General features: G+C 38.0%; 1 protein-coding gene across 1 annotated transcript in view; it reads right to left on the bottom strand.

Annotated features, from left to right (window-relative positions):
• STAT4 (signal transducer and activator of transcription 4) overlaps window positions 1-26,558 on the bottom strand; it is an 82,239-nt gene extending 55,681 nt beyond the window's left edge. The window contains exons 1-3 of the mRNA XM_036928060.2: window positions 26,432-26,558; window positions 23,493-23,621; window positions 22,032-22,176 (exon numbers count right to left, since the gene is read on the bottom strand). Coding sequence (XP_036783955.2) covers window positions 22,032-22,176; window positions 23,493-23,620 — 273 coding nt within the window. The 5' untranslated portion in view covers window position 23,621; window positions 26,432-26,558. The remainder of the gene's footprint in view (window positions 1-22,031; window positions 22,177-23,492; window positions 23,622-26,431) is intronic.
• Between the last annotated feature and the right edge of the window lie 537 nt (window positions 26,559-27,095).

The following is a 27,095-nucleotide window of genomic DNA, read 5'->3' on the forward strand; positions in this document are numbered from 1 at the left end:
TGTTCTGTGAGGTCTTCGGTGTGTCATCCTTTCAGCCCCAGGGTCCGACCCAGTGGGGTGACCTCAATATGTACCGAAAGCATGTGCATGGACTGAAACCCACCAAAACACCCTATTTCTTCTTTATAATTTCCTGCCGCCTGTTAACTATCTTCAAAGAAACATGTCATTTATACTCAGTTCTACATATAATAATTTATAGAAAATAATATTGATTGAGGGCTTTCTGAATGCCAGGTGCCATGCTAAATTCTTTACATGAATTACGTCATCTAGTCCTCATAACAGCCCTGTGGTAAAGGGCACAGCACTATTACTCTCCCATTTGATAGGGGAGATAGAGACAGCACGGTGCAGATGAATTAAGTAATTTGACAAAAGTCATATAGCTAGTAAATCAGGGCCAGGATTCAACCCAGATAGTCTGATTCATGAACACATGTGTACTTCAGCGTTATGTTATTTCTTCTAAATTCTGTTTCCACTTTTTGGTTTTGATTTTTTTTTAAGGTCAGTGTGTGGCTTCAGTTTAACTAGGCTAAATGAGAATATTCATGGCATGATTTCTTTGTTTTTCATAGTTTCAATCCAGATTATTACTATCCCTTCTTGCTGTTTTGATGTGTGGTCACAGAAAGGGAATCTCAGTGATAGCTGTAGTTTATCAGCAAGTATTTAATTATGTGGGGAAGTCACAAAAGTTCTATAGGCAGAAGGGCCCCATATAGAACGTTTCTTACTTGATTAAAGCCCATATTCTATAAAAAGGGCTAATTTCCATGATCTCTGAAAACTGGCTTGGCAATTTTTGAAGCACACCAAGGATGATATAAAGACATCATTCTTTGTTTACTTTATAGAAATGTACCAGGAAATAAGGGAACTTATTTAGAAAGAAGTAGGACACATAACTATAAATGTAATGATAGTTACAGTATTGTTCTAGATGAATATCCTTTTGGAAACAGATACTTCTTCATTTACATGCAGTGATGCTTTGAGAAACGGATTCAGAAACTGACTGTGAAGTGTTCAAGACAAATAAGTCAAATAAGAAATGAAGAGGAGGAAGCAGTGGGGGGGTGGGAGAAGAAAAGGGACAGGTGAAATATTGCTAATTTCACTTTAATTGATGCAAGTTATACAAAGCTTAGCAGATACACTTTTCTTACTTAAAAAAGGAAACCTTTTGGTCAACACAAGCAATGCAGGGGTGAGGAACAGTTAAAGGGAGAGCACAAGTTTGTGCTCTGGGACCATGAGTCTGTGGTCAGACCTGACAGATTTAAACCAGCTTAAAGGTCACAGCCAAACAAGAGCTGTGCTCAAAGGGAAACTCTCCAAAATTCTAAAACACTGGGTATGTGCCCTTAAAAATTTGATAGAGATTCAGTAACTGTTTTTAATTGAATTTTCCATGTCTACTAAACTGCATGAAAAATAAAACTGCAGGTGAAACAAATTTTTTTCCATATGGCAAAAACAGAAACATCTTGGTTTCTAATGGAAAATTACAGAATATTAGCTTTATTTACTTTCCTGTACCGAAGACATGCTCCACCTATCTGAACTGCTCACACACGGGACAAGGAGCGATGCAATGGTGTGTTTCTGCTGCGGAGAAAAGGAGCTGGTTTAGATGCTGTACTGCACCTGTGTGCACCCAGCACTTGCCGTTAATTTCCAGTGGTTCTCACGCACCCCCCTGGGTGGCAGGTGGGAGGGATTATTCCCATTTTACAAATAAAGAACAGAAGCTGAAAGGAAATTCTACTAGTTTCAACAGAAAACTCTTTCAGCTTTTCATAGAAACTTACAAAATAAGATTAAATATTTTTTTTTAAAGAGGAGGGAAGCCAGAATGAGGTTTCCATTTGTACAGCTAAGAGGAAAGGCTTCCTTCGGGCATTCACCCATTAAAGATCTACCAAACACATTTTATGTGCTATGTCCTGTGGTCGGTTTGTCTGTCTTCATTCTCATCTCATTTAGTCCTCTCCCAAATAGTTGGATCAGACAGGTGCTGTGAATCACCAGTTCACAGACAGGAGAACTGAGCATTCCCAAGGGAAGTGGCTTCCCTGGGGTCATTTAGCCCGTTAGAGGCTGACCCGGAGCTCAAACCAGGGTTCACTGCCCCTCCAGAAGCCTTTCCATAATGGTGGAGGGAGATGTGTAAACACATTAACCATTCTTTAATTTGTAAGTTGTATTGGATTCCTGTTTTTCCAGTGGTTCTGAACATGTTTTCATCCTGTTATTCCCATGTCCCACTCCATTTCTCAAAAACAACCCTACTGTTGGCTTTATGCGGTCATTTCAAGTTCTGACTGGCTTTCCTCTCTGGCTCCCTATCTCTGTGTCCCAGAGCACACACATCTACACTCTCACAGAACAAACCATGGGTGGAAAACAGCCGGATTGCAGACCCAGAAATGATGCCTAAGCAAACTTAGTGATGCTGGAAACAATTCTGTCATTTTCCCTTTCTAACTTAACATGGTCAAGTTTCCAAGCATTTCAAATCTCACCAGGGTCTCTTGACGGACTCCCTGGAAGCCTATTTGGCTTTCTCACAATGACAGGGCACTTGGTTTACTAATCACTGGCTTTGAAGGTATGCCAACACTCTAGCTATGCTAAAGGGCCCTTAATAAACTGCTACATTTTCCAGGGGATCCCATTCACAGAAAGGGACCACAATAATCAAACCCTTGGTTTCCAATCTGAGAAACCTGAGCTGTCCCTTCTCACCCAGCACCATCTAACAAGGTCCTGGCGCAAAGGCCACCTCAGTCCCCCAGGGAGGCACTCCACGCCTCTCATGGCAACAAGGCCACAAAACAATCCCTCCCATTTCTATGTCTGCACAACCATGTATGCATTTGGTTGATGCCAATGCCAGGAAGAAAGGTCTCCTTCAGACCTTTATTCAACAAATATTCCAGTTCCAGCTATGTGGCTGGCTGTGATTGGTGTTGCAAAGTACTGAAAAGTGCTAAAACAGGAATGGATAGAAGAAGCCTAAAGAAGTCTCCAGGAAAAAGCAATTGGGAGAGGGAAACAGCATTTATACATTTCTTCTACGTGTCATGTGCTTTCAAATGCCTTCTCACTTAAAGACCAACACAGCTCCTTCAAGAGAGCTATTCTTCTTCTTTTACAAACAGGGACTCTGAGGCTCAGGGAAGCCAGATCCCAGCTTATCTGATATCCATGGGTCTTTCTACTACACCATCTGGAGCTGGTGTCATATTGGTTTCAAACTGCAAGTCTGAAAAAAGAGTTATCTGTCTTTCTTTAAAGTGTTCCTTCTTGATATAAATGTATCTAAAATGGGAGAATTTATCAGCCACTTACAACTGTATCACTAAAGAAAAAACATCTGAATTTCAACTGACACAGCTGAAGCACTATATTATAAGGGTCACATTTGATTAATTTCATTTTAAACATCATATTTCAATTGTAGAACTTCACATGCAGAATATAAAAATGTAGATTTTATATGCATGCAAGGGGAAAATTTCAAAATTAACTTACAGTTTTGAAAGACTGGGGTGATATTACATCTGGGAGAAAATTCTTATCCATCCTCCTTTCCTCTCTCCTACCTTAATTCCCTATCTCATTCTTTTTCAGTCTAGATATCTCCTTAATATTTCAGGGAAACATGTACAATATAGGTATTGAAATAAATATAAATTAAGAACAGTTTGTATACATGGTTTTGCCCACCTGCAACACCTGACCCCACTTCTGTTTATGAAGATAGTGCCCCAACCCTTACCGCCAGCATTACCAGACACTGCTGACGCCATTCATTCATTCATTTGTTCCATAAATTTTTACTGAACACACACAGCCATTACTGCCAGGCACTGATCTGTGTGCTGAGAAAACCACACCAAATAAGCATCACGTCCACTGTCTTTCCCTCTGTGAACCTGACCTTCCTTCTCGGTACCTGCACTGCCCCCGTTTGTTTACCCTTGAGAGCTATGGCAGGTGCACAGCATGGGGCTTGAGACACGGAAGACAAACACTATTCCAAATCTACTGAATGTGAAAGAAGTGAAAGTGTTGGATTTGATATCATAAAAAAAATTTGATGTAAATAATTATCAGAAACTTACACAAGGCAGCCAAATTTGAAGAATGAATTGGTTTAAGAAGATGTAGGAAACTTTTGGCCTCACAGGGAGCTATAGGAAGGCAACTAGAGGCCGCCAGAACCAACATTTGCCCCTTGCCGTCATTTGGGAAAGGGATTCAATATGCTACAGATAAAATTTAAAGAGCACTCTGAATTGGAGTTCCAGCAAGAGGACCAGGAAAATAGTATAGAGGAAAATAGAGAAGCAGTAATGAAAATTTGTGGAAATTTTTAATTTTTTAAAAAGTAACTTTTGACAGAGGAAATTCTCCCAAGAGTAACAGAGAATGTTGCAGGTTTTTAAAACAGAGAAAGTGATTTATACAGATAAACTGGTATATACATATTATTTTTGACCTGCCTCTCCCTTCTGCTCAAAACTACCACTGACAACAACAGGTTCCCCTAGAATCTATAGCTGATCAAATCAGATGCTTAAAATATTCATTTCTTAAGAAAGCTGTGGTCTGAGCAAAGGTGTGATATACAGGAAGCTGCTATTATAACTCATTCTGGGCCACATTTTACAACCTGAGTAGCTTTCTTAACAGTTTATCCAACTGAATTACAATAAAGATGGGGGAATAACTATCAAAGAAAGTAAGGAAAAGCTCAAGTCTTAAGTCTTATATTCGATGCTAAGCTGCTAATATAATTTTTAAAGCTGAACAAGACATAAAATTTAGGAAAATGTATAGCTTGAAGTCTTATCAAAATCATGATAATGTGACCATGTATCAAAAGAATGTTCCTTTCCCTAAAAAAACATTTTCCTGGTTATTTGTTGGATATATATTCATTATTTCTAAAGTCCTTTCCAGTTCTAAAATATTTTTCTAAGATGCTTCTGTATATTAAAAGAAAATAATAATGTAGTAGCACCCTCTGGGTATAGTATAAATATGGGGAAAGCAAAAGAAACAATACATCAAGAAAGAAGCATTTAAGGATAGTTTCTCTCTTACTGTTCACTTCTCACCTCCTCCATCAAGTTTAACAGGAAGTCACAACTCTCAGTTGCATAATTCGTGTTTTCCATTCTCTGCATATTTTTCAGCTGAGCATTTATTAGAAATTATATATCTAATGGCGTTCTAGTTCTCTAGTGTTCTCAGTGAGACACCATCATGACATCTTACCACATGTGACGTCAACTTCTCTCTGCAATCGAAGCACTGGGGCTCTCCTACCAAAATATTCACCTGCTATAGGTTCTGTGCTTTTAATTGTGCCCCTTAAAAAGGGTTCAAGATTAGGGGATTCCTTTGAAATGAGCAGACAGCAAATATGGAAAAAGAAGAGGGTGGACTTCCGCTTCCAATTCAGTTTGGCAGCCACAGAGTATTTTGCTGGGTCAGCGAGAAGGTACTGTATTTCCATCCTTATTGGCAAAATTTCATAGGCCCTAGTTTGGTGTTGTCATCATTGTTAGTGTTATTTTGTTGTTGTGCTCAGAACTGATGTGCTGATGGACATTTGTCTGTGTGTTTAAAATGGTAAAGTTGTTGATTTTTCCTTTATTCCATATTTTGGATTTTTTTTTTACAATAAGTATTACTTTTATAAACAGAAAAAAAAATAGTTTCTGTTTTTCAATTCCACCAATACTTATGGAGCATCTGCTCTATGCCTATTGGGGATCCAAGGTTGAATGAAATATAATTCTACCTCCAGGTCAGTTCATCAAAAATCAGCTCCCCGTGAGCCCATTTGTCAAAGGGATTCCCGGCCATTTGCTCTCAGAAATCCCAATCTATTAGAAAACACAGATATGTCAGCAGCCACGAGATGTCGGCTTTAATCAGTGGTGTGCACAAAGCTATTGTTCAAAGCTCAGTGAAGAAAATGATTCTTCTTTGGGGTTAGGGATCGATTCAAAGAGAAAGTGTGATTTGATCTGGGCTTTCGAGGAAGAGGAGAACTTGATCTTTATTGTGTCCTTTAGTTCTTCTTCATGACTTCAGGCAAGATGACAGAAAGGCTATTTTTTCAAAGGCCAGTTTGAACTCTAGACTTTGCTCCAAACTAAGCACAATGGAGGTCTTTCTTTTACTTACGTGCTTTCACCTTGTGCTTATAAGAGTTCTTAAAAGTATGTGAACATAGCCTCCTCTCCCACACAGGGCTCACTGAAGCAAAAAGAGCAACTCCATTCTCCCAGCTTCTAGTCGGCTGGCAAAGCCATTTCCTAAATATGCACATAGTGGCCTGAAACTGACAGACTCTCAAGTTCCCACCTACAGAATGTATCTCCACTGCCTCTGGAGTAACTGCACACTGGGTCCTCCCTTCTAAGTAGTGCTCTCCCAGCCGGTGGTCGTGCCTTGCCTCATGATGTCAGCCAGGTTCATAAACAGTGCTGACTCAAGTGGCCAAGAAGCTGGGTGTGCCTCAGCTGGGGAAGGGCCAGTGCTCAGCGCAGATAGGAAATGAAGGAAAACCAAGGTAGCTGTTAGTCCCTATGATGACTTAATGGGACTGAAAATAAAGCAACCTAGGCAGTCTTGCACCAGGACACAGAGCTTCAGAAGAGGGGGTCCCACGTGTCCCTCTGTGTGGTGCATTTGTGCAGGGTATATACTGTCAACCATGCCTCAAGACCCTGGAAACTCTGTTAGTTTGAAAACATCTGCATTGGTTTCATGCTTGATACTAATCGGACTCCCAAAAAGCCTATGGGCCACTTGTATTGTGTCTCAGGTTCTTACTCCTCTGTGCACAAAATGCTTCTCCTGCTGGAGCAAAACTGCAATAGCTTGCAGGTCCATGTTTTCAATGAGGATCTTAGGCTGCATGTAGCATTTTGGGGTTTGGGCTGGTTCATCACTTCAGTCCTCAGAAATATTTACTTCCTACCAATGCACAGACAGTGAAGAAATCCTTAATAAATTGAGTATCTTCTTGCCTATGTTATGCCAAGAATATCGTAATCAATACACATCAATTCTTGGGGTTCCAAATATTTACTCTGATTCTACATATTAGGTTCTTGGTTGCCTACTCAAGCAGGGCTACATGAAAAAGCCAGATAAGATTCTATTATATAGTACTGCTTAATTCTTGCAAAAGTACAGGATTAGTCAAATGGGACAAATGAACCTATGGTTCAAATGAGCCTTATGGTCATGGGAGAAACTTTGAGTGCTATTGCATTGTCAGAAGTCAGAAAAACTGCATTTGCTTGGCATATACTCTGCTCACAAACATGAAATACTTAATAAGGGCCGTGACTGACTGTGGAAATCTTGATGGTTCCTGTCCACTGTTTTCACTTCTAATGTGAGGCAAAGATCACACGTACCCTTTGTCCACTGGACCTGACAGGAGGGAAAGAGTTTGATAAGGCAATGCTTTTAGACCTGTGGTCGGGCGGCACCTTCTCCACAGGATCATATCGCCCACTCCATTCCAACCTGGGATCATGTCCTTGGCCCCTGGTCTTATTAGTATACAATTACTTTGCAACCTCAAATTTAGATAAAAAAGAATCAATTTAGTCATAATATAAAAATAGCCTAATGAAAGTTAAAAAATGCTATTTTAGGTTAGAAAGAAACAGCTCTGAGTCACCTAGAAAATTATCTTCTTATAAAATAAATGTAGATTTATAATAATTTGGAAGGAATATAACCTCATAGAATTATAAACTTTTTTTTCCAGCACATTGTATTCAATTTAGACAAAGGTGGCATATTTTGGGAATGGCCCATGATGGCTAGCTTTCTTGGGTAAAGCAGGACACCACCAAGGCTTACTTATAGATTCAGCTCCCAGTATAATTACCTGCAATTACTTATTTAATTTCTGTCCACTTGGGTAGATTACACACACTAGGAGAGCAGTATCCCCAATTTCATCAGTGCTCATGACAGAGAACTTCCTCTCAGTGCACCCTTGTTGAATGAATGAATGACTCAAAATACATTCACTCACACTTCTCATAAATGAAGGGAGATTTGAGAGAGAGAGAGTAAATAAATCTTTGGGAATCCATCACTTCCACTAGAAAAGCAATTCATATAGCCCTTCCTTTTAAAGTGGCAAAAAATAATGAAATGTAGATGAGATCTATGTATGATTTTTTTTGCATTACTTTGAGCAATGAGTCTCAATCTTGGCTATATATTTAGTCACCTGAGAAGCTTTAAAAAAAAAATCCCAGTTGAAACAGACTCTCTGGGGTGGGGCCGCACATAACTGATTTTTAAATTTATCTCTGATGATTCTAAAAAGCAGACAAAGTTGTGAACACTGACTGTGGGCCACTCTTTCCCCAAGTTTTCTGAGCATAAGAATTACCTGGTTGCTCAGTCTACATCAGTTCTGAGTGGTATATCAAGGGTTTTTAATCTTTGCCAGTTTGGAAGATAAAAAGTGACCTCTGTTTTGTTTTGACAGAGAAGCCCTTGCTTCTAATTCTTTAAGGCTGTCTGACTTCAAATTTCACCTTTGATAAGAGTTGCCATTGCTTCTAATTTAATGTCAACACAGAAGTAATTTATTTGCAAAATTATTTTTCAAGCTATCCTGGGGCATTTCTTCTTGTCCTCAAATAATAATTCTACAACTTTCATTAGACTGTATCTTTATTACTGTAAGTCGATTCTCATCTATTGAAAGTAATTGCAGTGCATGATTAAGTGTCAGAATGAGTTGTTTGGACACTAAGTGCTGTGGGAATGCAGAGGAGGGAGAAATCGATGCGGATTTTAATGGCATGTAGAGAAGACTTGGGCTGAAACGTGACGGATGGTGGAAGGAAAGAATTATGTCCTGGGCAGAGAGCAGGCCAAGTCATGAGCAAAGGGTCTATTCTGTGGATACAAGATATCCATATCGTAGATCTCCCATTGCTCATTTTTTTGCTGATGCACCTGTCTGAGATATATCTGTCCTTTGTACCGTCTCCGGATCCTCTCTCTCCCATCCATATGCCCAAACTCCTTCCTTGACCTGCTCGATTAGAATTGGGAGTCCAGAAGTCCACATATTTAACAAGTTTCCCAAATGATTTCTATAATGAAACACTCACTTAGGGCAATGAATCTATTAAAGAGGAAGACAGATGAAATAGAATGTTCCTGAAAGAGAACCAAATGCAACTAACTAGTGCTTCTGTCCAAATAAATCAGATATACCATTTTTCATTTATCAAACTGGCAAAGATTAAAACACTTTGCACCACTTGCTGTTGATGATGGAATGAGCTTTTTAAACTGCTGGTGGGAATGTGAATTGGTACATTACTAAAGGACAATTTGGCAATTCTTATCAAAAGCCTTAACATTTTTCATATTCTCTGACATAGTAATTCCACTTTTAGAAATTTATCCTAAGGCTGTGGTCTCAACCTTCGCAATTTATCAGAATCACTTGTGAAGCTTTTATGAACTACAGATTTCTGGGCCCCATTCCCTAGAGATTGTGATTCTGTAGATTTGGGGAAATGTTTGGGAATCTGGATTTTGAAAATACTGATATAATTTGGGCTTATTTTTTAAAATTTCAAGTAATAGAAAAGTTAAAAATTGATGAGAGCCCCATCCTCCACTTTCTCCCCTTTTTTCCTGTGGGTAATCACACTGGACATATTGTTTCTTATTTTTCTGTTCATTAACATATGTCACAGTCTTCCATTTCAATATATTCAGACCTAGTATTTTAATATCTATATAGCATGCATGGAAATAATGCAACTTATTTTGGGCATTTAAAGATGGACATTTGAAATTATTTTCACATTTTTGTTTTAAATAATGAAAACAATGAACATATTTTTCTCTTTATCTGTATGAGATTTATGTAGAATAAATATCCAGAAATGGAATTACTGAGTCACATTAACATTTGATTTTGACAAATTCGTTTCCAAAATGGTTTTACCAAATATGGCAGACATACCTAACTGTCAGCAAAAACTCCTGCTTCGTCTCTGACAGGATGCAGTAAGTCCCTGGAAGTGGAAAGTGGCAGCACATTCAGAGATTACGTTTCCTACCATTCCTTGGATTGTGTGGGAGGCAGGTAGTTCTTGCTAATGGAATACAGATGGTGTGTCATTACTAGGCCACAGAATCTCAGACGTGACCATGACTTTATGCTTTCTCCTTATTCCCTGTCCATACAGGCCCCTTTGTAGACTATTATGTGCATGATAAATAAAATCCTTTTGTGTGATAGTTTATTAACTACAGTAACTAGGGTTATCCTCATTAACATCAGTTTACGCCCATGTCAACAGTGGGAATCTATATTAAAAATAACAACTTTATAAGAGATTTTAAGGCATGGTGTTAAGACCCACTGTCGTAACAAAATAATCATAAATATGAATGAACTTTTAACAATAGGTATACGTACTTGTTCATATTGGCAAAAAACTGGGAAAAGTAATAAATGTCCACTTGGGTAGATCACACACACCAGGAGAATTAGTAGGTGAATACAACTGGTTCTGAGAAAGAGTGGCATTCTGTGGTTGGTTATTTAAGTGAATGTATTAAGCTGAGGAAGGAGCTTATAAAATAATATCAATTTTTAAAGTAAGTTAAAATATACATGAGTGGAAATACTGGCAGGAAACATACTATAATATTAACAGTGGTTATCAGTTAAAGATGGGATTACAGATGATTTTTTCCTTATCTATGTTTTCTAAATGATCTTTATTGGTTACGTATCACCTTGGTATAAGAAATAAAGTTTTAAGAATCGGTAGGTATGATATTAAACTGCACTAGCCAAAAAAGATACAATTTATAAGAAATCAAGAGATAAACCTCTCCAAGACTCTGGACTCATGCACTTTGAGGCTCACTGGCGTATGAAAGCTGACTACCTCTGTGAAGAGACCTGACACCAAAGTGGCTCCATGCTTATTAGCCAGCCTCATGTAGAACAGTCTACTAACAGGCACATATCTGTTAATTGATTAGCAAGGCTGGCGATTAGGACTTACATGTGGAGTTAAGGTGAGTTATAGACACAAGAAATTAATAGTCCCCCAAAAAGCTTCTGTCTTCTAATGCATGGAGAACTATTTTATTTAAGTGACAACCAGATGTTCTTCCATTCACTGATAAGGTCTTTTGTTCACTGATAAATGAACAATGGGAATATGGCTTTCATTTACAACGGTGGCAAAAGAAGATGTTTTTGGACGACCATGTTGGTAAGGCTTTAGAAGGGCTGCAAAGTCTGTTCATGCAATACCCTTCCCTAGAGATTTTAAATAACAGGAAACATTGAAGCGGTTAAGCCGTGGTTTTAAAAACCAAAGGATGGGACACCTGGGGGCGTGTATTTGCCCTTTGACTTCTTACTTAAAGATGAGCATGGAGAAGGGGAGAATGAGTGGTGTTAGACACCAATTATAGTACTTACACATGACTAGTAAAAGTTAGATGTGCGGTTTTAAATTTCACTGTGCTTACAAAGATGCAATGGAGTAAAAATTGGAACCTATGGCCCATTACTAGTGGACTGGTTAAATTAGCATATGCCCATAAAATGTGCAAGACTTATGTAAGAACACTGTAAAACATTACCAAAAGAAAGTAGAGACCTGAATAAATGGATGTTTCATGAGGTTACCAGAGACCGGGGGATGGGGTGGGTGAAATGGGGAGATGTTAGTTATGCAGTTTGCAGAGTGAATAAACCTAGAGAGCTAATGTACAGCATTACGACCAGTTAATAAAACTGTATTGAATACTGGAAATACACTGAGAGAGTAGATTTCAGGTGCTCTTATCACACACACACACACACACACACACACACACACAGAAGGTAACTATGAGATGAGATATGTTAAGTAGCTTGACTATAGGAATTTCATTATGTACAAATATCTAAAGTCATGCTGTACACCTTAAATAGATATAATTTTTAAACATAAAATTTATAAAAAAAAAACCTATATTGTGTTTTTGTATCCCATCTGGCAGTCTCTGCTTCAAAAAATAAATGAAGAAGTAACACTTTCAGCTCATTTTATAAAGTTAATATAACAATGATATTAGACAAGGACTGTAAAGGAAAAAGGATATATTTGCAAATAGATGCAAAATCCTATATAAAATATTAGCAAGTCATTCGGCAGTATGCAGGAATGAAAGAATTTGTCTCAGGGACATTATAGTGGTTCAATAGAAGGAAAATCTATGTCATATACCTCAAGTATGGATTAAAGGAGATAACTAAAGTACAAAATTAATATATGCAGAAAAATCATTTGATAAAATGTAATATTCATCAAGATTTCTAAAGATCTCCATAAACCAAGATCAAAAAGGAATTTCCTTAAACCTACAGCAAGAATTATCTTAATAAAAGATTTCACCTGCTATGACTGCTTCACTTCATTATTGTAGTTAAATTATTCTGATGAGAAGAAAAAGAAATAAAAAGCATAAAACTTGGAAAGGAACAAAAAACCTCTCCTTATTTGCAGATGATATGATTGTCTACAGAAAATAAGAGAGTCTGCACAATTAGAATCATAAGAAAGCACAGGAAAATTTGCATTTAAACATCAGTAGTATTCCTATGGGTTGGCAATAATCATGTAGAAAATGTAGTAGAAAAATGATATTACTCAAAATATCAATAAAATGTAAAAAAAATATAGGGATAAATGGAAGGAAATATATGCTATAACTTTATGGAAAAGGGTTAGAAACAGCATTGAAGCACATAGAAGACTTGAATAAATGTAGTGATATACCATGTACATTGAAGGAAAGAGTCCATATCATAAAGATATCAAGTCTCCTCAAATTAATATATAAATTCAATTTCAACATTTCAATAAAAAGCCCAACAGAAACTTTCATAAAATGCAAAACACTGACTCTAAAATACATATGGAAGAAAAAAGGACAAAAAATAACCCAGAAATAAATAATAACCAGAATATACCAAAACCAAAACTAACCAGAAATTTTGAAGAATAAAATAGGTGGTTTGGTCCTCTCAAATATCATGATTTAGCATAAGGCCACAGCAATTAAGAGTGTGATATTTGTGCAGGTGAATAGACAAACAGATCAATGAAATAGGATAGCAAGACCTAACAGATCTGAGCATATAGGGAAAATTGATATATAATTGTGTAGGAAAAATGGACAAACTACAAATTATTGGGATTATGATGAATTATTCAATAAGAGGTGCTGGAATAATTGGCTACTTATGCAGAAAACAAAGCAAAATTATATCCCTAATCTACACACACCAAAAAAACCTTATTAAGTCATAGACATAAGGAGTTGCTCAATTTGAATGGCAGAGAAAGTCAATTTGCGACAGTAAGGATATCCATTTCCCAACCATCAGTTAGTAAAAATTTAAGTCTAAAAACAATGACAAGTATTCATAAGGAGGTACTAAAAATCAGAACTCTCATATACCTGCTGTTTGAAAAAGAAATTGATTAAACCTCTTTGGAGAGCTGTATTAGTATCTACTAATGCAGACAATGTTCATCTGCCATCAATTCCCCTTCTAGGTACGTCCTAGAACAGAGTTTTTAAAACTTTAGGTTATGACCCATTAACAGATAATGAAATCAATGTAACGGAAACGAACAGAAGGAAAGGGTAGGAGAAGGGGGAGGAAATGGGAGGGAAAAAACAACAGAATGTATCACAGGTTGGAAATTGTAGTCAATGCTATTGACTTTTTAAAAATATGGATGTTTCATGTTCATGGATTGGAAGACTCAATATTATTAAGATATCAGTTTCTCCCAATGATCTACAGATTCAATACAATTCCAGTGAAAATCCCAGCAGGCTTATTTAAGGAAATTAAGAAGCTAGATTTGCTATGTATATGAAAATTCAATGGATTAGGAAAAATGAAGACAATTCTGAAAAAGGACAAAGTTTCTGTACTTTTACTACCATATTATCAGGAGTTCTTGCAAATCCACAGTAACTAGCTGAAATGTAGTGTTGGTAAAAAGAGAGACAAAGAGCTCAGTATTTTGAGATGCACATAAATACAAGTCACCCGATTCATGACAAAACACCACTGCACTGCAGTGAAGAAGTGATGCTCATTTAAATAAACGGTTCTGGGTCAATTAGATATCCATACAAAAAAGGTTTGCCTTGAACCCTACCTCACACCAGACACAAAAAAGAATTTCATACAGATCATAATCCTAAATTTGAAAAGTTAAAATAATAAAATAGAGGTCTCAGAGGATACCTAGAAGAATTTTTTTTATGATCTACAGCAAGCAGTTTTCTTATACAGAACACAAAGGGCAGTAATGATTAAAATTTTTTTTGAAAAAATTTGACCTCATTAAAAGATTTGACCTTATTAAAAGATATACCATTTAGAGGAGACTGAAAAGGCCACAGAAGATATTTGTAATAGATGTATCTGACAAAGGACTCATCTATAAAGAACTACAAACCAATAAAAGTTTTCAAATGGGCAAAACAACAGCTTTTACTTAAAAAAGAAGATATCAAAAGAGTCACCAGGCATAATATTCTCAACATTATTAATCACTAAAGGGTGCAATTAAAATTGCAATTAGGTACCACCATGCACACACTAAAATAACTAAAATGAAAAAGACAATAGCATGTGTTGACAAGAAAACAGAGCAACTGAGCTCTCACACACTGCCATAGCAGTATACATTAGTACGACTGTGGAAAGGTGTGAGCACCATCTCTCCTAAATCTAAACATCTGTAATACCCATGACCCAATTCTACCTCAGGGAATATGCTCAGAAGAAATGAGTGTATATATCTACTAAAAGATACAATGAGGAATATTCATAACAGTTATATTCATAATGTTCAAAAACTGGAAATAGTCTTAAGTTTCCATCCACAGAAGAATGAACAAATAACTTGTGGTATCTTCATATAGTTGAATACTAAGCTATAATTTAAAAAACAAAATAAACAAAACTACAGCTACAAATAACAAAATGGACAAATCTTACTAATATAGAGTGAAGAGAAGTTCTGTAAAATTTCATTCATAGGAAGTTCAAAACAGCCCGAACAGATCTACAGTAGCAAAATAGTTATCTTTTCAAGTGGTGTTGACTGGGAGAAGCATGGGAGAGCTTTTTGGGTGCAACAAATATTCTACATCTTGATCTGCAGGAAGTTATATAGCTATATTCAATCAATAAACATCTACGAAGAAGGTACCCAATATACCCCAAAGCAAGTTATGTTAGTTCTACTTCAATAAATTCAAATGCCATTTGGAATAAAAACATGTACACTATAAACAAAGTAATTATTGTATAAAGAATCTCTGGACTCTGACATTAACTTCAAGGAGAATCGCAATCAGGGAAAGGAAAGTCATATGGTCTCAAGTAATAAATGGTTAGAGATTAAGCAGTCCACGCAGGCTTGGATGAGATAAAAGTTTGGGAAAAAATGTGCAAAATGATTATGAATGAAATTTCAGGTGGGTGGGATCTTGAGTTGCTCACACTGGATTCCAGTTTAGTGTGATGCACACCACCTCCTTCTGTTGGCTGTCCCACACTAATGCAGCAAACAAAATTTTGACAAGGAATTCACATTTTATCTTAAATGGTACAGTAAGCAGCTCCCTGAGCCCATGAAATATAAATGTTTTGACATTGGCATCAGGTAATTATCCCAGAGAAGAACAGATTTGGGGGATAGGTACTGACTTGGGGAAATAACTGAAGAGAATGACAAAGTGGCTGCCGCCCATTTGTGGGAAAATGACATAAGCGATTGGCCCTCTTTTAGCTCTTCTGAGGGAACACACAGTGGCTCCACCAGACTCTTTTCAGGTCATAGGTTGAGGTCATCTCTTCACTTCTCTTTGTGTGTGGTGCAGAGGGGAAGGAAGAGGAGTGAACGGAGAAAGCAGCATGAGTTACAGGGTAAGATGTAAACAGATTCAGAGTGGGTTGTTAGTTAATTCAGCTTCTTTTCTCAGTATTGCAAACATGTGTTTCTAGTCCTCCTCCTTCTCATGTTAAAAATTTCACTTCCCCTGATACTTAGACCAACAATAGAATTTGTATAGACTGGGCAGGAAGAAACCCACCATTTGCTCAACTTTCGAGGAGCTTTCAGCTCAAGTATGTATTTCTGTTCAGGCAAACTGAATGACATCTGAGGAGGAGGCCATGGCGATGCAGAGAACAGAATATGGGAGGCGTGGGTCACACTTGATTGCATCCCCTCACCGACCAAGTTTAAAACTCTCACCGATAGAGTCATTACCCTCGTGGGTGAAGAATGCTCTGTAGGTGGGGGGATTATTAACCACAGAGTTAACACCAAAGCCCTGAACAAAGCTTTCTAACTGATGAAGATTTTTTCTATTAAAGCCATAGAAGTTCCTACACATTAAAAAACAAAACATAGGAGGTGTGAATTTCTTAGACTGTAAATATTCTCAGTGTTTAAAGTGTGAACCGATAAAGCATGGGCTCATTAAATATTTGCTGATTGAATAAGATTTGCTATTTGCTATTTATAAAAGACATATCCAGTACAAAGTGACACAGAAAGTATGAAAAGGAAGAGATGGATTCATTTACCAGTTAGCAAATGGTAACAGAAAGAAAGTCACACAATAAAATTACAAGATGAAAAAATAATCAGTGAGTGGGTCAAAATAGGAAATTTTATATTGTTTTTTTAAAGCTTATATCACCAATATTATTTTGTATCTGTGATCCTCACAACAGAGTAACAAATATATAAAGCAAAAACTTCTGGTTTAGAAGTGATAAATCACAGTTACAGAAAAAGACTTCAATATGTAGATCTCAAAAATCAACAGATATGGAGCCAGAACTCTTACTCTGCTGGGAGAGTGAAACTGATATACAATTCTGGAATACAATTTGGCATGATCTACATATTAACTGTGTACAGTTAAAGATGTACATACTCCATGATTCGGCAATGCCACTCCTAGGTTTGTATCTTAGAGAATTTCACGTACATGTGGAACCAAGGAGCATGCACAAGAATGCACAGATCAACAATGAAACAGCAAAGAAATACTGGAAATAACCCAAGGGCCCACTGATGTAGAATGGGTCAGTTGTGATAGGGTCACACAATGGAATTCTATGGAGCAATGAAAATGAAGAAACTACTGCTACACATGTCAACATGGATGATCTCAGTAACTATGTTGAGTGAAGAAAGCAAGTTGTGAAAAATAAACATAGTGTGATCCCACTCATGTAAGGTTCGTAACTGGCACACCTATATACCATATTGCATAGGGATGCCAAAATATGTGGTAAAACTATACCTAAAAGGAAGAGACTGATAAATGCAAAATTTCAATTAGCAGGTACTCTGGGTGGGGAGAGATCAGAGTGGGGTTAGAGGAATAGGAGGCTTCAAAGACTACTGGATGTAAACGTCACCAGCAGCCTTCTATCTACACATATATGTATAAATGTCTAGAATTATGTGCATCAAATATTGATATGGTCATTTCTACGCAGTATTTTTTTTTATTATTTCATATTTTCTTTGCATTTTTTCTGTATTGCTTCGATTTTTTATCATGAATGCACTATTTAAACTAATTTTAAAAAGTCATTCTATCTGAGAAGGAAAGACAGAGATGAAGCTTCTTGTAGATTGAATGTCTCCCCAAATTCATGTTGAAATCCTAACCCCTAATGTGATGGTGTGAGGAGGTGGAGCCTCTGAGAGGTGATTAGGTCCTCAGGACAGAGCCCTCATGATTGGGATGGGTGTCCTTATAAGAGAACCTAGAGAGCTCCCTCCCTCTTCTGCCCTGTGAGGTTACAGTCAAAAGACTGCCAGCCATCTGCGGGCCAGGAAGCCAAATTAGACATCAGCGCCTCGGTCTTGGACTTCCCAGCCTCCAGACTGTGAGAAATGAAAGTCTATTATTTAAAATCCACCCAAGCAATTGTATTTTTGTAATAGCAGTCCAACAGAATAAGACACAGGAAGGTGAACAAGGAAAAGAGGTTTACAATAGAAAATCCAAAAATACCCAGCAATCAAGTTCCCAAGTATTTACCCAAAGGTGTTGAAAACTCACACCCACACAGAAATCTACACATGAATGTTAATATCAACTATATTCATCATTGCCAAAAATAGATCAACAAATTGCAGTCCATACAACAGACTTATCATTCAGTGATCAGAAGAAATAAGCTATTGAGTTACGAAAGGACATGGAGGAAACTAAAAAGCATATTACTAAGTGAAAGAAACCAATGTGAAAAGTCTCCATTCTGTGTGACTCCAACTACATGACATTCTGGAAAAGGCAAAGCTATAGAAACCCTAAGAAGAGGAGTGGTTGCCTGGGGCTCGGGGAAGGAGGGAGGGACCAGTGGCAGAGCTGAGACAGGGCAGGGAAACTGGGTTGGTAGATACGGGACATGACGTATTTGTCAAAATCCATAGAACTGCACAACCCAAAGAGTAAACTTTAATGTAATCTTGGACTTTAATAGTAATCTATCACTACAGGTTCATCCATTGTAACAAATAAGTTACACCATGTAAGAAGTTAATAATAGGGGAAACTGGGAGAGGTGGGTAGAGAGGAAGTATGTGGGATCTTTCTGTACTTTCTGCTCAATTTTCTGTAAGCCTTATAACTGCTCTAAAAAATAAAGTCTATTGGTTTTAAAAAAAAGTCCAAGCACAGGGGAAAACATTCTTGAAATATCTAGGGCAGATATTTATCTTTAGCAAATCCTAACAAAACCCTTATCACATGCTTTACAAATGTTTTAATGGTCCTAACATCTCTCTGGGGTATGCACCAGTGTGATTCAGTTCTCACTGATGAGGAAACTGAGGCCAGACAGTGTAAATTATCTTTCCCTGGGCCACACAGCCAATAAATCACAGAGCCAGGGTTCAACCTGATTCATTCCTTTCTCCTGGCCTTGACCTGAGGCTGCCTCTCCTTAAAAGGACTAAGGCAAGCTGGATGTCAGTGTTCACTGCTTCTGATCTCACAGCTTGCCTTTACTCTTGGTTCAGTGCTTTTGTTTGTCTTTTATAACAAGTCATTCCAAATTCTTATCAGAAGTAAGTGTGATATAAACAGAAAATTAAAATATTGAAACTGGAAACCTCAGATGCTCTGTAAAGAACTAAAATAAATGTACCTTATACCTGCTTAGTTCCCCTGGTACTCTATTGTTTGCTCTTTATGCTATAATAGTTCAAATGGATTGTCTTTAAAATCCTGGAGGATGAGAATGTTCAAACCAGATAAGCATAGTGTCAATAGTCTTTTGATAGATTTGTTGGTTTTCTCCCCCACTTTTGGGGAAAGGTGATCTTGTTTTATCAAAGACTTGTCTTATTTAAAAAAAAACACAGTGAGACTAATTCAGGTTAAAAGGAAACATAAATGGTCATTTTGTTTAGGTATAAAACCATAGTCGACAATGTTCCTCATTACTATTTTCTACTGTGTTTTGAATTAATATAATAAGTATGGTTTATAAAACAAAGGAAACAGCAAGTGTTTTGTCAATTGAAAATAACCAAACAAACTTTTTTCAAGTTTCTCGTTTGTAGCAGAACCATACTGGGTATGAAAGAGAGGAGGGAGGTCACAAAAGGAGGTCAGGTTTTTACCCTCAAAGAGATTGTGACCTGTTCACACACATCCACACAGAAGAGCCAGATGCTGGTTATCTTGCAGATGGTGCCAGGCAAAGGACGAGAATAAGGGCTGCTGGGGGTAAAAGTTTCCTTGCTGCACTGGGACGAGTACAGGTTGTCTGGGGATGAGTGGAACCTGGATTGGAGGAAGAGGGGTGGCAGAGTGCTCCTGGCCATGGGGCAGTAATGGACAAAGGCTCAGGTTCATTCAAGAGTGAGCTGGTAGTGTTCAGTAACAAGGAGTAGATCTATTTTTCGGGAGTAGGGATGTTGAGCAGCTCAGAGAAGTTTGTTGGGAAATGTCCACAAACTGGCTGGAAGGCCAGTGTCACAAGCAGAAGAGTTTGTGCTCAAGATGAAACATGACTGGGAATTACCGAGGGTTCTTGTGCTCCCTTGCAATCTGATCCCCACCCAGAAAAAAGATGGACTATACATTTACCTTTGATTACGCTAAGAAGATTCTATTTTCCCTATCAACAACAAGAACCATTTATTAAAAGCCTACTTTCTGTTTTGCCAGAACAAAAGCTCCAGTCTTCCTTACAATCCCAAAAGGAAAATAATAACCATCCTCCTTTATATGAAAAGATATGGGAATTCACAAAGATTATGTGACTTGCCCAAAGTTTTATTTTGAGAGCCAGAATTTCCAAAGATCATCTATCACCCATTTACCCATCGGTGTCCCTCTAGCAAAGTGAGGTCTAGGACTTTTGCTTCCAGGCCAGGGATCAGCAAACTTTCCTATAAAGGGCCATATAAATATGCCTGATACAAACATACACACATTTTTATTTTGGGCTTTGAGGGCTAGATAGTCTCTGTCACAACTACTAACCTATACCATTGCAGTGCAAAAGCAGCCACAGTTAATACCTAAATGAATGCACAAGGCTGTGTTCTACTAAAATACAGGAATCTGAATTTCATACACATCACGTCACAAACTTATTTATTTTCATTCTTTTGAACCATTTAAAAATGTAAAAACCATTCTTAGTAATGGGCTATACAAAACCAGCTGACTTCAGCAGCCGTACGCCAGCCACTGTTACTAGGTTTACCGATTACAGCACTAAATTAATGAAGCCAAGGTTAAATGTCTTATCTCTGTTAAAGACAGTTTGCTTCATCCTGTGAAAACTCCTGTTTTATTGTCCACATACTATCTTCCTAACCCCACCAAGTGTCTTGCAATTTGTAAGGGATTACAAGGGCAAAGATGGCTCAGTGTAATCCCAACAATAGCAAAAATAATACGTATCTTCCTCTGTGAAAGTAACTGCAAGCACATTTCTATTATGGTCTTGCTAAAATTTTCTAAAAAAGTATTCATTTCAAGTTTGGGATTCTATGAATGCCTCAGTGAGAAACGCACACATATTTTTCATGTTATCTAATAACATGTTATACAGGCACTCAGTAAATATTACAGCAGTTTACATTCAGAGTTCGTTCTATCAGCACCTCTGGGGTTAGCTCAATATTAGCCTACCTTTAATTGTTTAGATACCTGTTTCATTTTTGTCACTCATTCATCCCTTTAATCAATGAACATTACACAATACTATATGTCCAGCGGTGGACACTGGGAATTCAAAGCTGACTACTAAAGTCCTTGCCTCAAGTAACCTACAGATTGGGAGCGAAGACAACATGGAGAATAACACTCACGTAGAAGATACAAAATGACATGGTTCAGATGTGTTGCAGATGTGGGAACGCAGAGATGGGCTTAGCTGGGTGAATCTTTGGAATGGGGGCAAGAGCACACCACATAACTCTCTTGAAGGAAGTGAGACCTGAACCAAATCTAGAAGGTTACATATAACCGTGAGGCCTACGTCTGTGCATGGGAACAATACTAACTAAATTTACATAAGAGACAAAGGCGAGGGAGGACTGGGGGGATAGGCACGAATATTATCTTTCAAATTCCTGTTCCAGGGTTGCCAAATTTCATCATAACCAGTAAACGGTTACATACAAATCACACACGCACTCCCACTTACAGTGTATTTTAGATTCAAAACTTCATGTGAAACAAACACTGGGTAATGAAATGAAAGTGAGCACAGAATTGAAAATGGTGAGTGAATTCAGGTTTTTCCCTCCTAAATCTAGTTTATAAGAGTACATATTTCATTTTTTTACTTGAATTTAAAATTCATAAATCCTGATATTTTGAAAAAGTAGACTCACCTGAAGCACTTTCCTAATTCTTTTTAGATTGTGTATCAAGAGCAGGTTTTTCTCTTTGGAAACACGACCTAACTGTTCATCCAGTTGTATTAACAAGTTTTGAAGAAGAATTGTTGCCATGGTTTCATTGTTAGAGGCTGCCTCCCTAAAAAACAAAAGTGTCATTACAAAGCAGGAAACAGCTTATTGAAATGTCTATTTTTTAACCATACTAATTTTAAGGTGATAGATTCCACAGTGATAAACATTTAAAGGTTTTAAAAAATTAAATTGCACACATGAAAGTATATTCAACATCACTAATCATTAGGGAAATGCAAATCAAAACACAAGAAACCATTTCAGACCTTATTAGGATGGCTATTGTTGAAAACACAAAATAATGTGTTGGTGAGGATGTGGAAAAATTGGCACTCTTGTACATTGCTGGTGGGAATGGAAAATGGTACTGCCACTGAAAAGCAAGATGGAGAGTCCTCAAAATACAAACATACAATTACACACAGCAACTCCACTCTGGGTAGATATTCAAAAGAACTGAAAACAGGGACTTGAGCAGATATTGTAAATCAATGTTCATACCAGTTTTATTCACAATAACCAAAAGGTAGAAACAACTCAAAGGTTTATTGATGGATGAATAGGTAAACAAAAATGTGGCATTTATATACAGACAATAGAATATTATTCAGACTTAAAAAGGAAAGAAATTCTGATGATATGCTACATGAATGAACCTTGAAAAAATATGCTAAGTAAAAAAAGTCAGTTATAAAAACATAAACATTGTGTGATTACACTTACATGAAATACGTAGTCAAATTTAGAAAAAGAAAATAGAATGGCAGTTGCCAGGGGCTGGTGTGGAGAGAATGAAGGGTTATTATTTAATGAGTACAGAATTTCAGTTTGGGAGGATAAAAAAATTCTGGAGATGGAAGTTAGTGATAGTTGCACAACAATGTAAATATACTTAATGCCATAATCTGTATACCTACAACTGGTTAAAATGGTAAATTTTACATATATTTTATCACAATAAAAAGGTTAGATGACTGTTAAAAGCAAAAAAGTATTTTTAATTGTACAAGGTGATAGAGCTTTAAAGAATATAAATATATTTACTAAGAAAAAATATTTATTTACATTGAGTCTGTGATAAACAACTGTTATAAACATAGATTTACTTCTTGTCTTTTTAATATTTAGCAAGTTGTTGGGGTTTTGGCTTACAAATAAACAAAGCACTAGAATCATTCAGTTTTCATCTGCGGATGAAACCAGAAAGGATAATGATTCCCCTCCTTTGAGGGAGCTTTCTAGATCCTTGAAGAAAGTCTTTTACTTGAAGAGAATGCATCTACTGAGTCAAAAGTGGGCCATAGGATAAATCCATATGGCTAGAGCATAAAGCATCTATACACCAGCTTCTAGGGAAAGCACAATAATGTTTGACCCTACCAGTCTTGATTTTCAATCCACTGGGCCAAGAGATGTCGAATTTCCATAGGGAAGTTGTCATCGTAGAATTGATCTACCTGCTCCAAAAATTTGATTTCTAACTGCTGGACTTGATTCCACTGAGACATGCTACAAAAGAAGAGGTAAAATCAGACTTTTAAAATGATATTAAATAACAACTGTGATACATGTTTTCTTTTTTTCTTAGATTTCAAACAAAGACAACATCTATTAATTAACTGGAGAAAAATTTCTCTTACCCCCAATTAAAACAGAAAAGAGAAAATGATTTCAACAGAAAGATATGCAATTCTTCTCAGCTTTTTCCTAAGTCATTCCTAATGAAGAAGAAAGGATTCTTTCTCTGTCCCCAAACCACGTCCTTCTTTGCTCTACCAGAACTCCTGTTCTACGATCTCTAGAACACCCCTCTCCCCACCCAACTGTGTCTACATTAATTTTGTGCTCTTAACAAGCTACTCCCCTGTCCCTTGCTCCCTGCTACACTATTAGACTTTGAATAACTTAAAGGCAAATAATGTACTCAACTATATCTACAAAGCTGTCTTAAGGGTTTTTTTTTTAGCACCATCTTTATTTTTATTATTGTGGTGAGATTCACATAATCAAAAATTAACCATTTGTTATTGAAGTATAGTTAGCATACAATATTAATTTCTGGTGTACAACACAGTGATTCAACGTTTATATACAATACAAAATGCTCACCTTGAGAAGTGTAATTACTATCTGTCTCCATATAGAGGTTATTACAATATTCTTGATTATATTTCCCATGCTGTACCTTTCATCCCATGACTTATTTTACACCTGGATGTTTGTACCTCTTCATCCCCTTTACTTATTTCTCCTATTCCACCATCCCCCCCACCCTCTGGCAACCATCAGTTTGTTATCAGTATTTTGATTTTGTTTCTGGGTTTTTGTTTGTTTGTTTTTTTATTTTAGATTCCATATGAGGAACACTCAAGAAAATTTTATTTTATATGAAGAATACTGCCCAGTATCTTTTCTTTTATTTCAGATTTGTCTGGCTTCTAGAGTCAGCCTTATGTTTCCAGACTTTTGGTCTAATTCAGTCTTAGCTTAAATGTGTGCATTTTGTGGGCTCAAATTTTTTCAGTTCAAAATCTCTCTGAACTAATGAACACTTTTGTTTCTCTCTGTGATGATCCACTACAGCTGGGCAAAGCTTTCAAAGTCTACTTCCAATTAGTCTCCAATGTGTATCTCACAGTGGTTAAACTCTCAAGTTACTTAAGGAGAAAGAAGCCACACCTGATATGTATTTAGCAGCCTGTCATAAAACAAGTATGTGTTTCCCCCATGTAACCAATTTAGAAGGTTTAGACATTTCCTGACTCAGAGAAATTAATATGACATCTTGAAGTTACAGTATTTTACTTTTTCCAAAGTCAAAGTTTTTATTGTTTCGTCAACAATTCAACATCAAAGGAAAAGCTTTTACTTGATTTATCACCGTAGTATTTCAACCTATCTCACAGGTAAGTTAAGATTTCCTTTTGCCCACAGGACATCATGATACTAAATTTCATATATTTCATATACACCTATTCTTCAGATGTCAAGTGGAACCATTTTTGAGCACCTTTCTCCTGATCTAAATGTATAGAAGAAGATTATTGCCCATGTTTTGCTAAAAGGAAACAACTGGGAAAAGTAAGAGTTTTGTTTTCATATCACTTTATATTTCTGAAAGCCTATAATGCATTTATATTTACACATACAAACCCTAGGCATATTGTAAATGCTCAATAAGTGCTTCTTAAAAAGCCCGATGGTGTAAATAGGGCAGGTGGATAGTAATTAAAACCCCAACTTGAAAAATGAAAGACATCTGAGGGGAAAGTAGGTGAAAAGACTGCTACCAAAGACGCACGGTCTTGAGGGTCAACCTGAGGTCTCCTGACATGCACAGTTGTCTTTCCTGATGCTGGTGGTATATATATTTTCCACACGAAATTGGGATATTTGTTCCCACACTGCTATTATTGTTCTGTTATATCCTTATCAATTAATTTTAGTTAATGATGAGAGAATATGAGCTGAAAAAAGCATCACAATGCTAATTGCTACTATTATTAAATCGTTGCCATGATTTGGATGAAAATCTGTTTTCTAATTAAGGATTACCTGTACTGAGCCTATTCTAAAGTTAGATAGATCACTTCTAGGACCTGAGACCACTTTCAGGAAGCTGAGCTCAAGGCTGAAAAGGGGAAGGATGAGGTGTACAGTCCCAGGACATTCTTCTCTGCTGCAGCCGCTAGAAAGGCCTTCAGACATCCTTCAGTACCTTTCTCGGCATTCATTCTCATAAGGGCTAATTATCCCATCCCAAGAAAACTGTGGAACATTTCTTTTGAAAACTGAGTGCCTGTCTACTCTCTTTGAACGCCTGGCCCTGAAGATCCCTGTAAAGGATCATTTTGTTCCACCGTCTGGTTAGTCGACAGTGCCCCTTTGGCTCTGTGACCCGGCGCTCGCCAAGTTGTGGCTTTTGCCCTAAGTACCCTGCTCACATCAAAACCGCAATCACTGGCTACCCGAGCTGCGGGCTTTCTTTCTGAAACTCAGGTACGCAGTCTGATGTCAGACATTACAGCTCAGAGAAGCGGGCTGAGGAAGTGAAGAGGGGCTCTCCTCCAGCGCCTCGCGAGGACACACCTCCGCGCCGGCCGCCGCTCTCCGACCCCCGAGCCTCGCCGGGAGACCTGCGCCAGAGCGCGTCTCTGAATCATGGAGCCGGATACTTTTAAAAATGACCCATCCTCAGGTTAAAATGAAGTAACTGTCACACCCCCACGCGAAGAGCCAAGCCGCAGCAGCATCCCGCCTAAGCATTTCCTGGTCGCGCTCTTCCCGAGAAGCAACACAAGGTGCGGACAGCTCCTTACCTGGCTCCCTCAGCACCAGGTACCAGGCGGTGCTCAAGTCCAGTCAGAACCGCCCTTCTCAGCCGCCCGGACAAAGCCGCTGACGCCCATCGTCAGCAGGGGATTTGCATTTCTCCGCCCACTGAGGCTTTCCTGTGCGTCAGTGCTACAGTCTCTGGGACTTTACTTGGGTGGTTCCCACCGCTCTCTATTCTAGAAATACTCAAGAGGAGAAACAGTCAGGCTAAGGCCCCTGTGCAGGGAGCCCTCTCCTCCTCCCCGCCAATCACTCCTGCAAAGACAGGAGGCCCAAGGGTGTCAGGACGAGGTGGGTGGGTGGGGGCTTTCAGGGTTTTCCCCAGACAGTCTGAGATCCCCTGCAGACTTACTTGCCCTGAGTTAACTGCCGGGCTTCCTCTTTCAGACGCCACTCACCAAAGAGAGCCAGTCGCTGGGATGGCAGGGGTGGGTAGCCAGGATCAAAACATAAAACTCACATCTCGCTCTGCTCCAGTTCCAGCAGGGTCTGCTCCCTGGGAGCAAGGCAACCTCACGCAGAGGTTTGGACCAGCTCCTGTGTGTGCCACCAATGCCTGCCCTTACTAGCCTCGTACCTGGTTGCTGTGGGATGCTCTTCTCTCCGTGACACGGGCCTGTTCTAGAATCAGAGCTGGAGGGAAACTTG

The sequence above is a fragment of the Manis pentadactyla genome, chromosome 6 (assembly GCF_030020395.1).
Source record: "Manis pentadactyla isolate mManPen7 chromosome 6, mManPen7.hap1, whole genome shotgun sequence".
In the NCBI taxonomy this organism is placed as follows: domain Eukaryota; kingdom Metazoa; phylum Chordata; class Mammalia; order Pholidota; family Manidae; genus Manis; species Manis pentadactyla.